The sequence below is a fragment of the Chenopodium album genome, chromosome 20, assembly GCF_948465745.1.
Source record: "Chenopodium album chromosome 20, dcCheAlbu1.1, whole genome shotgun sequence".
NCBI lineage: Eukaryota > Viridiplantae > Streptophyta > Magnoliopsida > Caryophyllales > Amaranthaceae > Chenopodium > Chenopodium album.
Genome location: NC_137853.1, coordinates 1,750,483 through 1,770,312, shown reverse-complemented (window position 1 = coordinate 1,770,312; position 19,830 = coordinate 1,750,483). Strand labels below are relative to the sequence as shown.

Sequence of the window (19,830 nt, the reverse complement as noted above, 5' to 3'; positions counted from 1 at the left end):
TCCCAAACTAGCTCAAAGTGACCTAAAACTGTTTGATGCATGTACAAATTTTCTCTAATATCATTGTAAAACGAACTTAGGGCTTGTTCTCATTGACTGAACTCAGCTGAACTGAACTGAACTGAACTGAATTAGCTGAACTGAATTGAACTGAACTGAACTAAACTGAATTGAAATGAATATTTTATAAGAGAAGGAAATTAGGAGCTAAACTGAACTGAACTGAACTGAACTGAATTGAGCTGAACTGAACTGAACTGAACTCAGCTGAACTGAACTGAACTGAACTGAATTTCAACGTAAGAGAACAGGCCCTTAGTACACAAAAGTTTTTGTTAACATAATGGAGATCATCAAATCCAAAATTCCTCCTTCATTAATGCATATATTATATATTATTATTGAAGCATATATTAGACTAATGCATTATTATTCAGTTGGTCTTGGGTAATATTTATTCAACATCGACTCAAGGGTCGTTTGATACTATGCTCGGTCTTTCAATCTTTTGCTTAGTAATATGAAGTTTATATCGAAGATCATTACAACACCCTTAACTTTTCAAGACGTTGAATGATGCCGAATAGCACCCAATATAAACAATAAAAGATTTAGATATTTTTAATTTAAAATAATAATAATTATACGATAACCTAAAATTGAAAACTCTTTGAATTAGCGATTCATTAACTAAAAACGACATATCTCAATTATATACAACGTAGTAGCAACATAGATATTATAATGCCTTTCGCAAATTTTGGGTCATCCATACATGTGTGTAGTATGTAGTATTATTAGATACTTTTTCTACAATTACTAATTTTTATCTATTATTATCAATAGAATACTAAACAAAAAACAACCAAAAAAAATCATTACAAATCACTAGTTTCACCCCATTGTTGGAGTACAGGCTGGGTTCAGATCTTTGTCGGTTAAGGTCGGGTTCTCGGATCGGCTTAGTTTTTGACAGCTCTTTGTTCCACACTTTTTGAGGCAATTTTGAAGTTTAGGGGACCGGTGGCAAAAAGTGTTGAGACCCTATGGGATATATCTCGGGGTCATATAATGCCGTTTGAAACCATATATGATCATTTTGTGTTGTCATAAACGTACGTGGTAGGCTTGAGTTTACGAAATCAATGCAAGGCGTGAACGGGTAGAATGACCGTTTCAGGACATATTGGATGGTTCCACCGACCCATTAGACTCCCGGAGGGTATTAGGGAACATGGTAAACATCTCAACAATTTTTATTTCCGGATGAAAAAAAGTCAAAATTTTTCAAAATTAAAGGCTATAATGCACACTTTTTGAGGAAATTTTGAGGTTTCGGGGCCTGGTGGAGAAAAGCCTTGAGACCCTAACGGATACATCTCGGGCTCATATAATGTCGTTTGAAACCACATATGATCATCATATGTTGTCATAAACGTCCGTGGTAGGCTTGAGTTTACGATATCACCGCAAGTTGTGAACGGGTAAAATGACCGTTTAAGGGCATATTGGATAGTTCCACCGACCCTATTGGAGGGTATTAGTGACCATGGTAAACATCTTGGCAATTTTTTATTTCTGGGCGAAAAAAGGTAAAATAATTTACAAACTTGAAGGCTATAATCCACGCTTTTTAAGGAAATTTTTAGGTTTAGGGGCCAGTGGCGAAAAGCCTTGAGACCCAAAGGGATACAACTCGGGGTCATATAATGCCGTTTGAAACCATATACAATCATTATATGATGTCAAAAACGTCCGTTGTAGGCTTGAGTTTATGAAATTGGTGCAAGTTGCGAACGGGTAAAATCACCGTTTCAGGACATATTGGATGGTTCCGTCGACCCAATTGGACTCCCGGAGGATATTAGGGACCATGGTAAACATCTCAGCAACTTTTATTTCCGGGCGAAAAAAAACAAAAAATTACAAAATGAATGCTATAATCCACGCTTTTTGAGGAAATTTTGAGGTTTAGGGGCCTGGTGGCGAAAAGCCTTGAGACTCTAAGGGATACAACTCGATGTCATATATTGTCGTTTGAAACCATATATGATCATTATATGTTGTCATAACATCCGTGGTTGGCTTGAGTTTACAAAATAGGTACAAGTTGCGAACGAGTAAAATCACCGTTTCAAGACATATTGGATGATTCCACCGACCCAAATAGATTCCCAGGGTGTATTAGGGTCCATGGTAAACATCTCGACAATTTTGATTTTCGGGCGAAAAATGCTCAAAAATTTACAAAATTGAAGGCTATAATCCACGCGTTTTGAGGTTTCGGGGCCCGGTGGCGAAAACTAATGAGACCCTAAGGGATACATCTCGGGGTCATATGATGCCGTTTGAAACCATATATGATCATCGTATGTTGTCATAAACATCCCTGGTAGACTTGAGTTTACGAACATGTAAAATGATCGTTTAAGGGCATATTGAATGGTTCCACCGACCTAATTGGACTCCTGGATGGTATTAGGGACCACGGTAAACATCTCGGTAATTTATATTTTCAGGCGAAAAATGGTCAAAAATTTACAAAATTGAAGGCTATAATCCACGCTTTTTGAGGTTTCGGGGCCCGATGGCGAAAAGTCTTGATACCCTAGGGGATACATCTCGGGGTCATATAATGCCGTTTGAAACCATATATGATCATTATATGTTGTCTTAAACGTCTGTGATAGGCTTGAGTTTACGAAATCACTACAAGTTGCGAATACGTAATATGACCGTTCAAGGGCATATTAGATGGTTCCACCGACCAAATTGGACTCCTGGATGGTATTAGTGACCATGGTAAACATCTCGGCAATTTTTATTTCCGGGCGAAAAATGGTCAAAAATTTAAAAAATTTAAGGCTATAATCCACACTATTTGAGGAAATTTTGAGGCTTCGGGGCCTGGTGGCGAAAAGTCTTTAGACCTTATGGATACATCTCGGGGTCATATAATACCGTTTGAAACCATATATGATCATTATATGTTGTCATAAACGTCCGTGGTAGGCTTGAGTTTACGAAATCGGTGCAATTAAGTTGCGAACGGGTAAATTGACTGTTTAAGGACATATTATATGGTTGCACCTTGCACCCAACCAAATAGACTCCCGGGGTATATTAGGGTCTAGGGTAAACATATGGGCAATTTTTAATTCCGGGCGAAAAATGGTCCAAAATTAGCAAAATTGAAGGCAATATAATCCACGCTTTTTGAGGAATTTTTTAGGTTTTGGGGCCTGGAGGCGAAAACTCTTGAGACCCTAAGGGATACATTTCGGGGACATATAATGTCGTTTGAAACCATATATTGTCATTGTATGTTGTCATAAACGTTCGTGGTATGCTTGAGTTTACGAAATCGGTGCAAGTTGCCAACGAGTAAATTTACTGTTTAAGGGCATATTGGATGGTTGCACCCACCCAAATAGACTTCCGGGGTGTATTTGGGTCCATGGTAAACATCTCAGCAATTTTTGTTTCTGTGCGAAAAATGGTCAAAAATTTACAAAATTGAAGGCTATATATAATCCACGCTTTTTGAGAAATTTTTTAGGTTTCGAGGCCTGGTGGCGAAAACTCTTGAGACCTTAAGGGATACATCTTAGGGTCATATAATGCCGTTTGAAACCATATATGATCATTGTATGTTGTCATAAATGTCCGTGGTAGGCTTGATTTTACGAAATCACTACAAGTTGTGACCGGTTAAAATGATCGTTAAAGGGTATATGGAATAATTCCACCAACCCAATTGGACTCCTAGAGGGTGTTAGGGGCCATGGTAAAAATCTTGCCATTTTTTATTTCTGAGCGAAAATGGTCAAAAATTTACAAAATTGAAGGCTATAATCCACCCTTTTTGAGGAAATTTTGAGGTTTCAAGGCCCGGTGGCGAAAAGTCTTGAGACCCTAGGGGATACATCTTGGGGTCATATAATGCCATTTGAAACCATATATGATCCTTTTATGTAGTCATAAACGTACGTGGTAGGCTTGAGTTTATAAAATCAATGCAAGTTGTGAACGGGTAAAATGACCGTTTCAGGACATATTGGATGGTTCCACCACCCAATTGGACTCCCGGAGGATATTAAGGACCATGGTAAACATATTGGCAATTTTTATTTCCGGGCAAAAAAAGTCAAAAAATTTCAAAATTAAAGGCTAAAATCCACGTTTTTTGAGGAAATTTTGAGGTTTCTGGCCCAGTGGAGAAAAGCCTTGAGACCCTAAGGGATACATCTCGGGGTCATATAATGCCATTTGAAACCACATATGATCATTTTATGTTGTCATAAACGTCCGTGGTAGACTTGAGTTTACGACATCACCGCAAGTTGTGAACGGATAAAATGACCGTTTAAGGGCATATTGGATGGTTCCACCGACCCTATTGGACCCGAGGGTATTAATGACCATGGTAAACATCTTGGCAATTTTTATTTCTGGGCGAAAAAAGGTAAAAAAATTTACAAAATTGAAGGTTATAACCCACGCTTTTTAAGGAAATTTTTAGGTTTAGGGGCCTGTGGCGAAAAGCCTTGAGACCCAAAGGGATACACTCGGGGTCATATAATGCCGTTTAAAACCATATACGATCATTATATGATATCAAAAACGTCCGTGGTAGGCTTAAGTTTACGAAATTGGTGCAAATTGTGAACGGGTAAAATCACCGTTTCAGGACATATTGGATGGTTTTGTCGACCCAATTGGACTCCCGGAGGATATTAGGGACCATGGTAAACATCTCAGCAATTTTTATTTCAGGGCGAAAAAGGTTCAAAAAATTATAAAATGAAGGCTATAATCCACGCTTTTTGAAGAAATTTTGAGATTTCGGGGCCCGGTGGCAAAAAGTGTTGAGACCCTAGGAGGTATATCTCGGTGTGTTATAATGTAGCTTGAAACCATATATGATCATTATACGTTTTCATAAACGTCCGTGGTAGGCTTGAGTTTACGAAATCGGTGCAAGTTGCGAACGGGTAAAATGACCGTTTCAAGACATATTGGATGATTCCACCGACTCAATTGAACTCCCGGAGGGTACTTGGGACCATGGTAAACATCTTGGAAATTTTTATTTTCGGGCGAAAAAAGGTTCAAAAAATTACAAAATAGGCTATAATCCACGTACGCTTTTTGAGGGAATTTTGAGTTTTCGGGGCCCCGGTGGCGAAAAGCCTTGAGACCCTAAGGGATACATCTCAGGGTCAAATAATGTTGTTTGAAACCATGTATGATCATTACATGTTGTCATACACGTACGTGGTAGGCTTGAGTTTACGAAATCACTATAAGTTTTGAACGGGTAAAATGACTGTTTAAGGGCATATTGGATTGTCCCACCGACCCAATTGGATTCCCGGAAGGTATTAGGGACCAAGGTAAACATCTCGACAATTTTTATTTCCGGACGAAAAAAGTTAAAAAAAATTACAGAATTAAAGGCTATAATCTACGCTTTTTGAGGAAGAGGTTTCGGGGTCCGGTGGCGAAAAGTGTTGAGACCCTAGAGGATATATATATGTGTCATATAATAACGTTTGAAACTATATATGATCATTATATGTTGTCATAAACGTCCGTGGTAGACTTGAGTTTACGAAATCACTACAAATTGTGAACGGGTAAAATGACCGTTTAAGAGCATATTGGATGGTTCCACCGACCAAATTGGACAACCAGAGGGTATTAGGGATCATGGTAAACATCTCGGATTTATAATTTCCGTGAGAAAAAATGTCAAAAATTACAAAATTGAAGGCTATAATCCACGCTTTTTGAGAAAATTTTTGAGGTTTCGTAGCCCAGTGGAGAAAAGTCTTGAGACCCTAAGGGATATATCTCAAAGTCATATTATTCCGTTTGAAACCATATATGATCATTATATGTTGTCATAAACGTTCGTGGTAGGCTTGAGTTTACAAAATTGGTGCAAGTTACGAACCGGTAAAATGAGCGTTTAAGGGTATATTGGATGGTTCCACTAACCCAATTGGACTCTTGGAGGGTATTAGGGACCATGGTAAACATCTCAATAATTTTTATTTCCGGGCGAAAAAAAGGTCAAAAAATTACAAAATTGAAGGCTATAATCCACACTTTTTGAGGATTTTGAGGTTTTGGGGTCCGGTGGCAAAAAGTGTTGAGACCCAAAGGGATATACCTCGGGGTCATTTAATGCCATTTGAAACTATATATGATCATTATATTTTTTCATAAACGTACGTGGTAGGCTTGAGTTTACGAAATCATTGCAAGTTGTGAACGGGTAAAATGACCGTTTAAGGGCATATTAGATGGTTCCGCCGACCCAATTGGACTTGCGGAGGGTATTAGGGACCATGGTAAACATCTCAGCAATTTTTATTTCCGGGCGAAAAAAGGTCAAAAAATTACAAAATTGAAGGCTATAATCCACGTGTTTAGAGGAAATTTTGAGGTTTAGGGGCCTGGTGGCGAAAATCCTTGAGACTCTAAGGGATACAACTCGGGGTCATATAATGCCGTTTGAAACCATATTTGATCATTATATGTTGTCATAAACGTCCGTGGTAGGCTTGAGTTTACAAAATTAGTGCAAGTTGCGAACGGGTAAAATGACCGTTTAAGGGGATGGTTCCACTGATCAATTTGGACTTCCGGAGGGTATTAGGGAACATGGTAAACATCTTGCCATTTTTTTTCCCGGGCGAAAAAAGGTCAAAAAATTACAACCCTTCCTCTTTGGATCAATTTGGATTTCGTATATTATACCAAACAACCCTTCCTCTTTTTAATAAAAATCTAATATATATATATATTAAATAAGAGATTATTAATTTCTTTTAGAAAGTCACGTAGGATTTAATTTTTTTAGCGCGTCATATAAGATTATAAATTTTAGTTATAGCCAATTAAATAAGAGATTATTAATTTCTTTTAGAATTAATTAATTCAAATGATACGTAAGCATAATTGGCCAATGGTAATTTTAAGTTTAAATTAATTAAATATAAAATATTATCTTTTTGATAGTATTAAGAAATTTATCTAAATTTGTAATAAATTTTAGCACTTAAATACCAAAAAAAAAAAATATTTTAAAAAAATTCAAACAAACGTGCATTACACGGGCTTCATCTAGTAATAATAATAATAACCCTCTCATACGCTACGATGCATAGCTAATACGTGGTCATAACAATTATATTATAAAATAAAATAAAATAAATAAATAAATAACCCTAAGAAGAGTTGCATCATGCAGCACTAAACCACACTTTCTTCAAAAAAAAAAAAAAAAAAAAAAAAAAAAAAAAAAAAAACTTAAGCATTATTTAAGTTGTTGTCGTCAAAAACTTTGAGGAAAACAAACCCAATATTTGATTTATCTTGTCCAAATCTAAACGTCCATAATTGAGCAACATCATCTGCTTTAAGACCAATTTTGTTAGTGACCTCCAACCAGTCACTTTGCAGCACATAATTACGCGTACTCTCGTTTGATATATTATGTTTTGGCCACTTTGATAGATTTAGGTTCACCTCTTCTTTGGTTTCCAATATAAGTTTCACCTTAATATCGCCACCTTCATCCAATTCCCTCTTTTCTTCATCTTTTAATAACATACATCCATTAACCTTACGCATGTCTGTCTTCGGAATCAATAATCGTTTATGTTGATCACTTACATCCGTACTAGTTATGTATTTTTGCATTACGAGCTTAGGCACTTCATCGGTCAAACCCTTGACTTTTTCTAATAGTTCACTTGGAAGATTCGGGGGTTTAAAATCTGCCTTCTTCTTCTGTTCTTTGGTTGGCCTTTGATTTTGTTGCTTTTTTGGTTGTTTCTTTGATGTAATTTCGCTTTCTTCATCCCAATTGTAAGAACAACTTCTCTTATGCTTTGGTAGCCTCTCTTGATTTTCTTGACGCGTTAAAACAGAATTACTATCAGTGGCGAATCTACCATATTTAGTACTTTTACTCGTACTAGCTGTTTCTTCGTCCTTGATATGATCATTCATGTGAGCGACCATGTCATGGTCGTAATCATTAAAAATGTCCACACCAAAGAGTCTCATCTTTTTTTTTTTTTTTTTGAAAAGGTATGTAACAAAAGAATACGAATTGATTATGTTGTAATGTAGTACTCCGTATTTTGAATGAGAGAGAGGAGGTTCTTTGGGTCTATATATAGAATGCTAAACTGTTTTGTTTTATTTATGGAAATAAACTTGATATCCAAGTCTAATTAGATGTATAATCCTAAACTACCTAAGCTAATCCTTAATTAAATATCTAACCCTAATCCTAATCCTAGTCCTAATCAGATAGGGTAACATCACTTTTGCAAATCCTTGATCAAGTTAAACTGTTCAATTTTTTATTTTTATTTTTTAAATTTGGATCAACGAAATAAAAATCGGAAATATTAAAATAAGTTGATATCAAATTGGAAGATTGAGTTGGATATGTTGTGATGTGACTTTTAAAAATTAAGATAAAATTTAAAAGGATAGAAATCTGAAATCAGTTTGTAAATTTTCATATTTTAATTATCCTTGTTAATTCGTTGTTAATTATTGAAACTGAAATGTTGTTGAATTGTAAAATTTTCACCATTTTTCTGGTGGCATATACATACGTAGTATGATGTTGTACTTAGTACTTGATGTCGGAAATGATATGTACTCTACTGTACTAAATGATACTCCGTACTTTGTATATCTAGAAACGGTTTGGAAATAATCTGGATTGCACTCGGTGGTGGAAAAGATCGGGTTTGGATGCTAGCACTGGTTAATGGAGATGTTGTCATCTCCATCTCGTTTTTACTTGCTTCACTTAAAAAAAATGCTAAGTAAAAAAGACTATAACATTGTTCGCTTCACTTTAAATGAAAAAATTACACACATTCAATAAAAATAAATTCATTCCTAAAAAGAAAAATACTCGCATCCAGCCTAAGCCCACTAAGCTAAGGCCAACTACGAGAACATAATAGAAAAAGAAACATGAACAACAACAAACCAAACATGACCACACAAAAAAAGGACTCTAAGGCACGTACAACGTACGCACGAATGCACAATTCACCATGCGCCGAGTTATTGTTTGCTTAAACGAACTCAACTTAATGTAACATGAGATGACACAAAAGAAAGAGCTTTTAGACTTGTTATGATGACTTAAACTTGAATGACAACCTTACCAGAATTGGAACTGGTAAAGAGTGAAGCAATGCTATCTAAAAAGCTTTCAATACCCTTGTTAGTTTTAAGTTTTGAGCTTAGTTTTTGTTCCTTCAAATATCCACCCATTTCTGTCACAAAATCCCCAAATTGATGAAGATATGACCGTAACATGAACCCTTGCATGTGAACTTCCTTTCCCACCATATTCAATAGATTTCTCACTCCTTCCCTTTCTGTCCAAACCTGTTTAAATCACATAGTTATACCAATTCGACATATAAGTATAATACTCCGTGCATAAATAGGCAAAATTTGTACGCCATCATGAATCACAAAACAACTAACACCGGGTGATTTTAGCAGCTAGCAAATTAAAGAATGTTGCAAATCACCCTTATCGACTTATTTTAATTTCAGTTCAGTTTAAAAGAGCAAGCCTAATACTACTTCCATTTGCAAATCATAAATAAAAATAATAGAAAGTACGTCGTATATACCTTATTGTATTGGGAAATCATTCCGCAAAGTGGGATACGCGCATATGTATTAACATGGTTGAGAACAGCCTCAAGAGTTCTGCCTCCCACATTCTCGAAGTATATATCAATACCATTAGGAAAGTACCTATAAAATTAATTTAGAATAATTAAAAATCCTTAGTGAAAATGAAAAGATATTGTGTTTAAGGCAGCATCAAGATTAATTACTTGCTTAAGGCAGCATCAAGATCTGTTTCTTTCTTGTAGTTGAATGCATCATCAAATCCAAATTCCTCCTTCAATAATCTCACCTATTAAAAAAAAAATATATAATATTCATACTTGTATGGAATTATAACTAATTATAAACTCGGAAGGGGAGATGGGATATTGTTAGGAATACAATAATATATTTTCCTATATTCCTAACAGATATATATACCTCCAAGGGTTACGTGTAACAAAACCCAATTTAAAAACGCACCTTGTCATCAGATCCAGTGCTACCAATAACGCGACAACCTTTGATTTTAGCCAATTGACCAGCAATCATCCCAACACCTCCAGCCGCGGCAGAAATGAACACATTCTCCCCTGCCTTTGGCTTCCCTATTGCTTGAATTCCTACCCATGCTGCAAATCCTGGTACTCCTGCACATTTTTCCCATATTCTATATGCTAAGGCATTTCTACTCCGATTTTATGACTTGCTAGCCAAATGTACTCCCTCTGTCTTTTCAATTAAGAAGAATTGAACAAATAGAACGACAACAATTAAATATAAAATAGAACATAGAGACAGAGGGAGTACGTAGTATGTATAAAATCATCGTACCAAGCACATTGAGATACTCCGAAGGGCTGACCCCTAGGGCAGGATCAATTTTAGTAGTCACAGCTTTGGAGGGTATTACACTATACTCAGCAACTGGCATTTCTGGGCAAACCACCAAGTCACCCTCCTTATATTTGCCATCTTTTGATCTAATTATCTTCCCTACTCCATATGCTACAATAACCTGCATTTAAATTCCGGTTATTCCAATTATTATTAATGTCGAAAGTAAGAAAAATGTTAAGTGCAATAAATTGAACTGAACTGAATTGAATTACGGAGTATTTTGCAAAAGAACAAGGCCTAATGTTGTTATGTTTTTGCAATAAATAAATAAAATGGCGTTATTATTAATAGAAAGTCATACGACATTTGCTACTAAAAAAATAAACCTGGTTAATGGGATACTGAGACACATTAAGACCATCCTCTTCAACACCAGTCATTCTTGAGCGCATATACGGATCAATTGAGATCCAAAGGCTCTGAATAGCAACATGATTTTCGGGGATGGAATCAACGGCTAAGGATAAGCTCACAGTTCTGAGCTTAAGATGATCCGACGATGGTACACCGTCTCTAGCGTAGGTTGCCATGTACCATTCTTTACTCTGTACCACCTCCATTTCTTTGAAATTAAAACACTCTAAATCATACACAAAATAAGCACTAATTTATACTATGAGGAGTAATAATAAGAGATATATGGTGATAATTGCTAATATGAAAAGGATGGATAAATATCTTTACTTTTGTGGTTTCATAATAACCATTAGTAATGATTTGAAATTTGAAATAAGTGCATCAATTTAGAACCACGCATGTTGTTTCAAGGAAAAAGATAGAACATGTGAAAAACGATTGGCTTTTATGCTCCTGTGAAGTGTGAAGTGTGAAGTGTAAAGTGTAATTACCTCTTAATTAATCTAGAACTTGTACTCTATTACTGTACTATTACTCTATTAGTAATATTATTATCTTTATTATTATTTGATCACATGCAATTATGTGACCTAATCTATACTTGTACCAAGTATATTATTATTATTATTTGATCACATCATTCACATGCAATGCACCTTATGTGACCTAATCTATACTTCGTATGGAGTACTTCGTACTTTGATTTTAGGAGGTAATAAGGGCCTATTCTGATGAACTAAACTGAATTGAATATTTTATGAGATGAGGGAATTAGGAACTGAACTGAACTATAATAAACTGAAAATAAGCTTAAGAGAACAAACCCTAAGTCGTGTAATGAATAATAACAATGATGATGTTGGTGTTCAACTTATGATGTTGGATGACATCGTGAAGGCTAATAGTAGTATCTCAAGATTGTTGTGATACTCGTTTTCTTTAGTGTGCTTATTGATGAAGGATACCACTTCACAAATCGAATTAGTCATTACAGCATTTCAAATAATTTTTCTTCTCAAAAAGACATTACATTATACTTGTATCATATAGACTGAGGGGTCTTGAATTTGAGAATTCAAGTATTCAACAATTGATCTTTCTATTTAAAGAACATTATACTTCGTACTGTATTTGAATGCTACACACTAAGAAAAAAAAAGTGAAAACAACGAAAAAACAGTCGTATATTCAAGAAACTAATGATATATACAGTACACACTAAAACAGGCTACACAGCTATCTAACTGCGAAATCCTTTGGACTCCCAGAGTGAAAGACTAAAAGTACAAAGCAAGGAGCTCGGAGATGTTTGTTCTTGTACAGTCCACAACTGATTTGTCATTTGCGTATGAGTAGTGTATTACACATATAATACATAACTTGGATGTTTAATGCAGTACTAGAATAACTAAACAAAACCCTACCTGAATAGTGTCAAGAACCCATTCAATTGTGATTGCTATAAAACCCCTAGATTGCAGATTTGAATAGCTTTTCATTGATTCCTCGACATTTTCCAAGGATCACTGATAAAGCAAGCATCTACAACTAACAGTTTATGTTGCAAAGAGTGGCAACGGCTCATGCTCAGTTGCGTTATGTAGGAACTTGAATTCCCTGTCATGTTTATCACACAAAAAAGATTTGATTTCAAAATCTACCCTTCATGAACAAATAATTGTTAGACACAAGGAAATATTGTGCCCAACTTAAGCATTTGTTTCTTAACAAATAACAAGTATTGTGCTTAATAAAACCAATTGTCTAACAAGTGGTTAAAGAAGAGACGTACCTTATTGAGCTTCTTGTAAAAAATCAGTTCCACCTCTCGACGAAGAATTTCCACATCCTTTGCGTAATCGCTATGATCTTCCTCCTCCATTAACTGCTGCAGCTGTAGCCTCATTCTTTCCAATGCCTTGTCCAAAGCACAGAAGTCCTTCAAAGCAGAAGCGTCAATCGTTCTAAGTTGTAGAATACTCTTAATTGCAGCAAGTGCCTGTAAGAGAATACAACATAATGTTCAATCAACAGCATAGATACAAACATGTAAATAACTTTTTTACGGACCATCAACATCCAAGTTATACTCAACAATAGAGAAAGACAGAACAAACAGCTATGTTACATGCACTAGGATACTAATATCAGACACAGATACTAGACACTCCTTTTTAAAATTGATTTTCCAATGTTTTTCATCCAAAATGAGGTGTCGGAGTGAAAACGCCCAAATTCCAAGGATCCAACAAGGGTACATGGGTATAATGAAATATCTGAACAATGAAAACAATAAGAAATTTGGTGTGTGAATGTTCAACAAGCACATTACCAATTCAGATTCATAAATAACAAAATTTAAAGGGGTACCTTTTCCTGGAGATCAAGGTCATCTGACGATGTTAAATTAACTATCGCCTTCAGAAAAACATGATCTCTGAAAAAGGGAAGCTCTGCCTGATCAGCATTCTCTAATTGGGACTCTGCCAAATCACCGATAAGAAAGACGCATTTTCGGCGTAGTCTAATGTCAAAGGTAGAATTGCTCAGTATATCCTGCAAAAGAAATTAATGCAACTTTCAAGCCCTCTTAAAATTAAAGCTATACCCTAGTGGCCAAGGGAACCCAGCTCCCTTTTAGTTCCATGTTTCCATCAATTTGGCCTTCTTTTTTTTTGGATATTTTCTTTATTTTTTGTTTCTAGAACTGATAATTAAGGTGTGATGAGTTGGATAAGCCAGATACCACCAGAATTTATCCTAATTTACCTTGAGCGTCAAGTCTCCAGCTTCCGCGTAAAAAATTTCCTGGCCATTTAAATTGTTTCTGACTAAGGCAGAAACTGCATATAGTGCTTTGTTGGCCTCTTCCACAGCATCAGATTTCACCATCTCCAAGAGCTTCGCCAGTATACCAAAATCCAAAACCTGAAATCCACAAGTAAACTTATCAAATAACATGAACAAACATCTTTTTACCATTAGTGGAGTTCACTTTCGTTAATGTATAGTGAGCACGAACAGCTGTATCCTGCAGCAAAAATCAGAACTACTTGAAAAGAACAGATAAGCTAACCTGCTTCTGAACAACTGGATTGTTCTGACATGCTTTTCCAAGAACCCAAGCAGCAAGTTTCCTTACATCTGGCTCAGCATTGTCAAGCTGTCTTATAACAGCGGCAAGACCCCCAAGTTTGTTCAAATCTGTTGAAAAATGACAAAAGTATTAACCATCTAGAAAGCCCTATCCAAAGTTAAATAAACAAAACCTTTTTGTCAACACACTATCACAGTAAACAATGTTGGAGCTAACATGTTTTTTTTTTTTTAACGTGGGTGAGGAGAGTTTGCTAGAGATTAAAATGCCAAGAAACATGCTGATGCAGCTTTAACAAATTCCACAGTTGACTACAGAGAATATAAAGCACAATTGCTAAGTATTTCCTGGTCTTCAAGGTTCTAAAATATTACATCAAAGAACTCTAACGGTCTAGATTGCAAAAAGATAAAATAGAGAGTTGGAACCCTAAAATCGCAGTATTAAGCTTCTGTATAGAGCCTACCATTGGCATTGTCAATAGGCTCAACAAGTGTCAACAGCTCTTCCAGAGCACGAAGGCGGTCTTCCAAAAAGAGAGAGGAATTATTCAAATCATCTATTGCAATTTTCATCAGCTCTGCATCTGAAGGCATTTTTAACTTTTCCATTAATTCCTGGACACAAAACAATACACGTGTTAGATTCAATAGCAGTGCCAAAAATTCAGGTGTATTGCCACAAGAAAACAAATAATGGAATTCATAACAAGAAAGACCAGCAGAAGATATCTCAAGTGAACAGGAACTTATTGCACTAACGGGTTGGAAGGTTATAAAACTTACGATGAAAGCAGTGACATCTTAATTTGTCAAGTACATGTGTAAAACACTTCTTCACACTTATAATGTTTAGCGCATCTTTGATATCTCACTATCAGTATAAGTAAGTAAATATGTTGCTGGGAGTGGGGCATAAACACAAGATTTTAGATAAATTATAGACAATGTTCTTTTTCAAAAGATCAGTAGAAGTAGCATGTAAGACAGTTGAACAAGGAGTAGCTTAATTCTTCACCCAAGAAAACAAGAAAGCAAATGTAATGATATAGAAAAGACCATTATGTTTTGTTAATAGCATTTTGATTTTTAAGTACTAAAAGATAAACACCTTAATTTCCATTTGGCGCCTCTTTAGGTCATCATCAGACAGGCGCTGCACAGATTTTGCACCTTCCTTTAACTTTGCTGGATCAGAATGTCCTGTAGCATCAATAAAAGGAGAAATAGGATGTCACTCCACATGAAATACATGTTGCACACAGCATGCCTGGAATATTACGTTCAGTGAGAAGATTTGTGCAAACACTAATCACATGGTAATTTGGATTGCTGGAATATACATCAAATTATTTCCTTAAAAATTTGTGGGGTTTATGCTTGGCAGCTAAAGGTGTGCCAAAAGAATGTATAAAAAAGATACATCTTTTTTTTTTTTAGTAGGGATGCATGAATAAACTCTTTGACAATGGAGATTCAAACAGGTGAGTAAACATGATTACACTGCCACAACGGGATATCTGACACGAAATATTCAAAAAATCTAAAGATAGATAAGAATTCCCTCTATATGAGTTCTAGCTACTACCTCTCCTTTAAAGACAAAACCTCAAAGCATTTAACAATCATATATCCGGAAAGTTTTCTGTCACTTCATGGCACACTAGTAATAGAGTTATCTAGCTAATTACTAATCAAAATGAATACTCCTGGCAACTTCTAGGATTCTCCCACTGGCTACTACACTATATAGAAGTATAGAACACATGCCAGAATGTAAAAAGCCTTGGCAAAAATATCAAGGCCTCTTTCCCTCTAACACCAAATGACGACCCACTTTTTGACTCTGTGTATCCTTAATTCCAGGGTGTCCACCATTATGTGACTTTCTGCATAGATAGCAGTCTAAATTTTAGGATCCACCATATCATCTAGTGTATAGCCTTACTTTCTAAAAAAAATAAGACAAGTTAGGGTCTGCAGAATTAATATAGAGTATATATTACAGTTACGACTCAGATATGCAGTTTAGCGGTGCCATGATGCTAGAATATACAGTGACACCTATATGTCTTATAAAACAATGTAAAGTGGGGAAATATGTACGAGTACTTAGTGACTGAAATTAAGGTTATACAAATTAAGTCAAGGCTGATATCCAGATAAGAAAAAAGATAATCATAATGATATTAAATGACTTTGATAAAATGAAAAGCAACCCAAAGATACTACTCAACAAAGCATAAAGAACGAAAAAGAGTGATACCTATTGCCCATTGTAACATCCCATCAAGAGAAGAGAAACCACCATCAAGCTCATCATTGTCATCCAATGCCTCGGGTTCTGCAGGTTGCGAATTCCTTAACAATTCTCCTTCTTCTTTACCAGTCGACCAAAACAACCCCAGAGCTGACTTGTTAACCCGGCCATCACTTGCCCACGCCATCACAGCAGCTGATATTACGACTACTATGGACAGAATAAGGCTCAATCTAACTACCCTCATCTTGTACAGTATCTAGAAGAAAAACATTTGCAAGAATTCCAAATGTCAGTCAACTTACCAATCCTAAATAACACAAAATCAAACTAGTATACATAATATACTTAACCAATCAATCGAAATCACCAACAGACTAATAAGTACTTGATGTACACATAAAAACTTCGAAATCATAAAAGCAATAACATGCAATTATTTCTAGAATTTTCTCCGGCTAATCTACCATATTTCAAAATTGAACCTAATTTGTAAGAATTGAAGGCTTTCTATAAACACCCATTATCAATCAAGGATCCTAGATATAATCACACTAATTTGTTCTTCCCATTTCCATCAAATCAAAGTTCTTTCACACAAATTTCCCTACATTTCTACTTCAACCAAACAAACAATTCCCAAAAAAAAACATCTAAATCAAAATTTATAAACCCTCGATTCAGCTAATCCCCGTCAAGAAATTGACTTAAAATACGAAATTACAAACCTAAACTACATCAAGATTCAACTAAGTAAGATTAAAAAACAAGATTATTAGGCACATAACTAATCTTCAACAAATCCAGAAAATTAGGCAAAATTAAGAATCTGGGTAATGATTTAAACAGCGAGAAAAAGGGTAATTTACAATAAGAATCAGAAAAAAGAGAGAAAACATACTGATTAACGCAGAAGATTGGAGTTCGTCGAAGAGAAAGATTTCACGGCGGTTTTGGCTGAGAATTGGGTTTTTATTTTCCTGTGAAAAAAAAGTTGTTTTCAATTGAATTAAATGGGGAAATTAAAGATAATTTGTTTAATGTGTTTTCGACGTTTACATCAGCTAGCCAATGGCATTGCAAGAGATCTGTCCACTATGGAGTTTGGAGACATAGGATGAAGTTTCTAGAGGTTTTCTTTTACTTTTTCTGGATTTGGCCAAAAAAAAAAAATAATAAAAAATAAATAAAATAAAATAAAAATGATCTGGACGAGAAGAGGAAAGGAAACATGTATTGGTTGTCGACTAGATGAGGTTAGGGGCCTAAGGGAGGTGGTGTTGGTGGGTCGTGGCTAGATCAGGCAGAATTGACCCAACTAAAACTATTCGACTTGAAACTTGATAAATTGAGTTGGTTTGAAGTAAAATTGGGCCGGCTTAGATTAAGCATGGTTGAATAGGTAGATTTGAAAGTGATTCGAGTTAGCATATATGGCCCCTCTTATGATTTCAAACGTACTATATCTAGTATCGTTTGTCAAAATTTGATTACTTATACTAAACAATATGTATTTATTTTAGTATTCAACCGCTACTTTTGCCAAACACTTATATTATCAACTGTTACTTTGACGGCTAACGTTACTCTTATTGATGGTTTTCTTATCTTTGATCACGAAGACTCCAGTCGTGCTTTTGTCCAACGAGTTCATTAGGAGCGAACCATTCTAGAAATGGTCGGGATTCTTACACCCTAGCGAATCTCATAAGAAAGGAAAAAAACATCGAAACGAAAATGGCTAACCCGGTAGCAAATTCCGCAGCTGCCACCGTTGGGTCAGCCGCCGGCGGCCGACTGCGTCTTGACAACTATCCAATTATTGGGCCAATTCCCTCTTCGTACTACCAAAAAATGAGATTCTTGCCGAATCCGAATTTGTTGCTCCGACCATTACCAAACTAATACCTACATTACCTAGTCCGCTTAGTATTTCAGGTGCTTTTGTTGTGTATATTGTTAATCCCGTAGCGGATCGAGGAAGAGAAACTTATAGCACAGACGATCCTCACCCGTGAAGGTAGTTTACTTACTTACTTGTTAAAGTAAGGAAGAAACAACTGGCAGCTCTAACTCAAAAGGGTAATTAACCCCACATGAACAACCTGACTCAGGGATTTCACTAGAGAAAATACCAAAGTCATATCTAGCTATCAAAGGAGAAGCTTACAGGCATTATCCCAATTAAAGTTAGGGAAGGAAATTAAGATAGCTACACACACCTCTTCTATATTACGTGCCTTTCCAGCAACGAGTGAAACTCCATGAATGGGCAGAACAAAAAGGGTGTTCAAAGCGGGTGTTGAAAGGTTCTCTTTGAAGAATCGCCATTCTTTGCCTCTATCCACTACTAATTGACATATACCAAAGCTACCCACTACCGCTAATTTTGCTGAAGTGTCGAATATACATGAAACTTAATATTAGTGGGAGTAAGATAGTTATCCACATTTTGTCATTTTCATATTTTCATGATCCAAAAAAACTATAGGATTACAAACATACATTATAATTGGGCTTTTCTTGAAAGTGGGCTGCCTACCAAATGCAACTTAAATTCTTTAGGGTATTACATGTGCGTCCTATTGCTATTTGAGAGCGGAGAACTCGCTCTGCAAATCTGCAATACGCCGATGCATAAATACATTACCACCAATAATTTGGAATAGTAATAATCCAAGAAAAGTATAGAGATTCTTATACAGCAGTTATATACAGTTGTCTCATAATTCGGAGTAGTGTTTATTTTTACTTTTATATTTAATGTCTCATATTGAGATTTCATCTAGTAAATTAATCTTCAACAACCAACAAATATATACGGAGTACTAACAATTACTTATATTTACCAAATACTGAGTACTTTTTAAAAGAGATATTTCGTACTTTGTAGTATAGCAACTAGCCAAATCAACTAATATGACTAAGGGTCTGTTCTCTTCGGATTAATTTTAGTTCAGTTCAGTTCAGTTTCTAATTTTCTTCACTCATAAACAATTCAGTTTAACTCAGCTCACTTCAGTTTAGCTCAGTTCAATAAATCATAACAGGTCCTAACTAAAAGCTAACTGACCTAAGCAATTATCTATCATTCAGCTTTGTTGATTCATGTGTATATATTTTTGTTTTTAATCATTGTTGGATTCCAAAACTAGAGCTAGACACAACGGACACATAGTAATCTTACTCAAAGACAAAGACATAAACAAGAAGACATATGCACCTAATAATATAAAATGAATAAAACAATGTTTAATTTAGTGTTCCTCGACCCCCCTGTAGTCTGGGATTGTACATTTGTATCTTCAAAAATTCAAAAATGATGATTATATTATTATAATATTAACATGCACGAGGTATGAAATCCTTTTACACTTTTGAATTCAACAAATCTCTTGGAATCTTAACCTTACTAAGCTTGAACTTAGTTAAGACAATTAACTTTTTAGTCATGCTTAAGCCCTTTTATGTGGTTGGTTGATTGTTTTATACTCCAACATCATATAATTACGGAGTACTCCAATCACTTTGGTTTGGGGATA

At 35.5% G+C, this 19,830-nt stretch overlaps 2 protein-coding genes across 2 annotated transcripts; both read right to left on the bottom strand.

Moving 5' to 3' along the window:
* Positions 1-8,915: 8,915 nt before the first annotated feature.
* On the bottom strand, positions 8,916-11,250 carry LOC145598756 (2-alkenal reductase (NADP(+)-dependent)-like). Its single transcript, XM_081655147.1, has 6 exons — positions 10,902-11,250; positions 10,510-10,693; positions 10,159-10,325; positions 9,903-9,985; positions 9,693-9,819; positions 8,916-9,438 (listed from the first exon to the last, which is right to left on the bottom strand). The coding sequence occupies exons 1-6, from the start codon at positions 11,133-11,135 to the stop codon at positions 9,190-9,192; spliced, it is 1,044 nt and encodes a 347-aa protein (XP_081511273.1). The 5' UTR covers positions 11,136-11,250; the 3' UTR covers positions 8,916-9,189.
* A 764-nt stretch (positions 11,251-12,014) lies between these two features.
* On the bottom strand, positions 12,015-18,555 carry LOC145597773 (hsp70 nucleotide exchange factor FES1-like). The gene is made up of 10 exons (XM_081654017.1): positions 18,511-18,555; positions 17,190-17,268; positions 16,295-16,547; positions 15,140-15,231; positions 14,496-14,646; positions 14,009-14,136; positions 13,702-13,860; positions 13,303-13,488; positions 12,725-12,931; positions 12,015-12,549 (listed from the first exon to the last, which is right to left on the bottom strand). The coding sequence occupies exons 3-10, from the start codon at positions 16,533-16,535 to the stop codon at positions 12,529-12,531; spliced, it is 1,185 nt and encodes a 394-aa protein (XP_081510143.1). The 5' UTR covers positions 16,536-16,547; positions 17,190-17,268; positions 18,511-18,555; the 3' UTR covers positions 12,015-12,528.
* Between the last annotated feature and the right edge of the window lie 1,275 nt (positions 18,556-19,830).

Coding starts and splice junctions, on each gene's coding strand:
- LOC145598756 (XM_081655147.1), bottom strand. CDS start 11,135: ATGGAGGTGGTACAGAGTAAAGAATGGTACATGGCAACCTACGCTAGA. Junction 10,694..10,901: donor CTCAGTATCCCATTAACCAG/GTTTATTTTTTT, acceptor ATTTAAATGCAG/GTTATTGTAGCATATGGAGT. Junction 9,820..9,902: donor CTTGATGCTGCCTTAAGCAA/GTAATTAATCTT, acceptor TTAATTTTATAG/GTACTTTCCTAATGGTATTG.
- LOC145597773 (XM_081654017.1), bottom strand. CDS start 16,535: ATGAGGGTAGTTAGATTGAGCCTTATTCTGTCCATAGTAGTCGTAATA. Junction 14,647..15,139: donor GGCGCCAAATGGAAATTAAG/GTGTTTATCTTT, acceptor TTTTGTGTCCAG/GAATTAATGGAAAAGTTAAA. Junction 13,489..13,701: donor CTGGAGACTTGACGCTCAAG/GTAAATTAGGAT, acceptor TTTCTTTTGCAG/GATATACTGAGCAATTCTAC.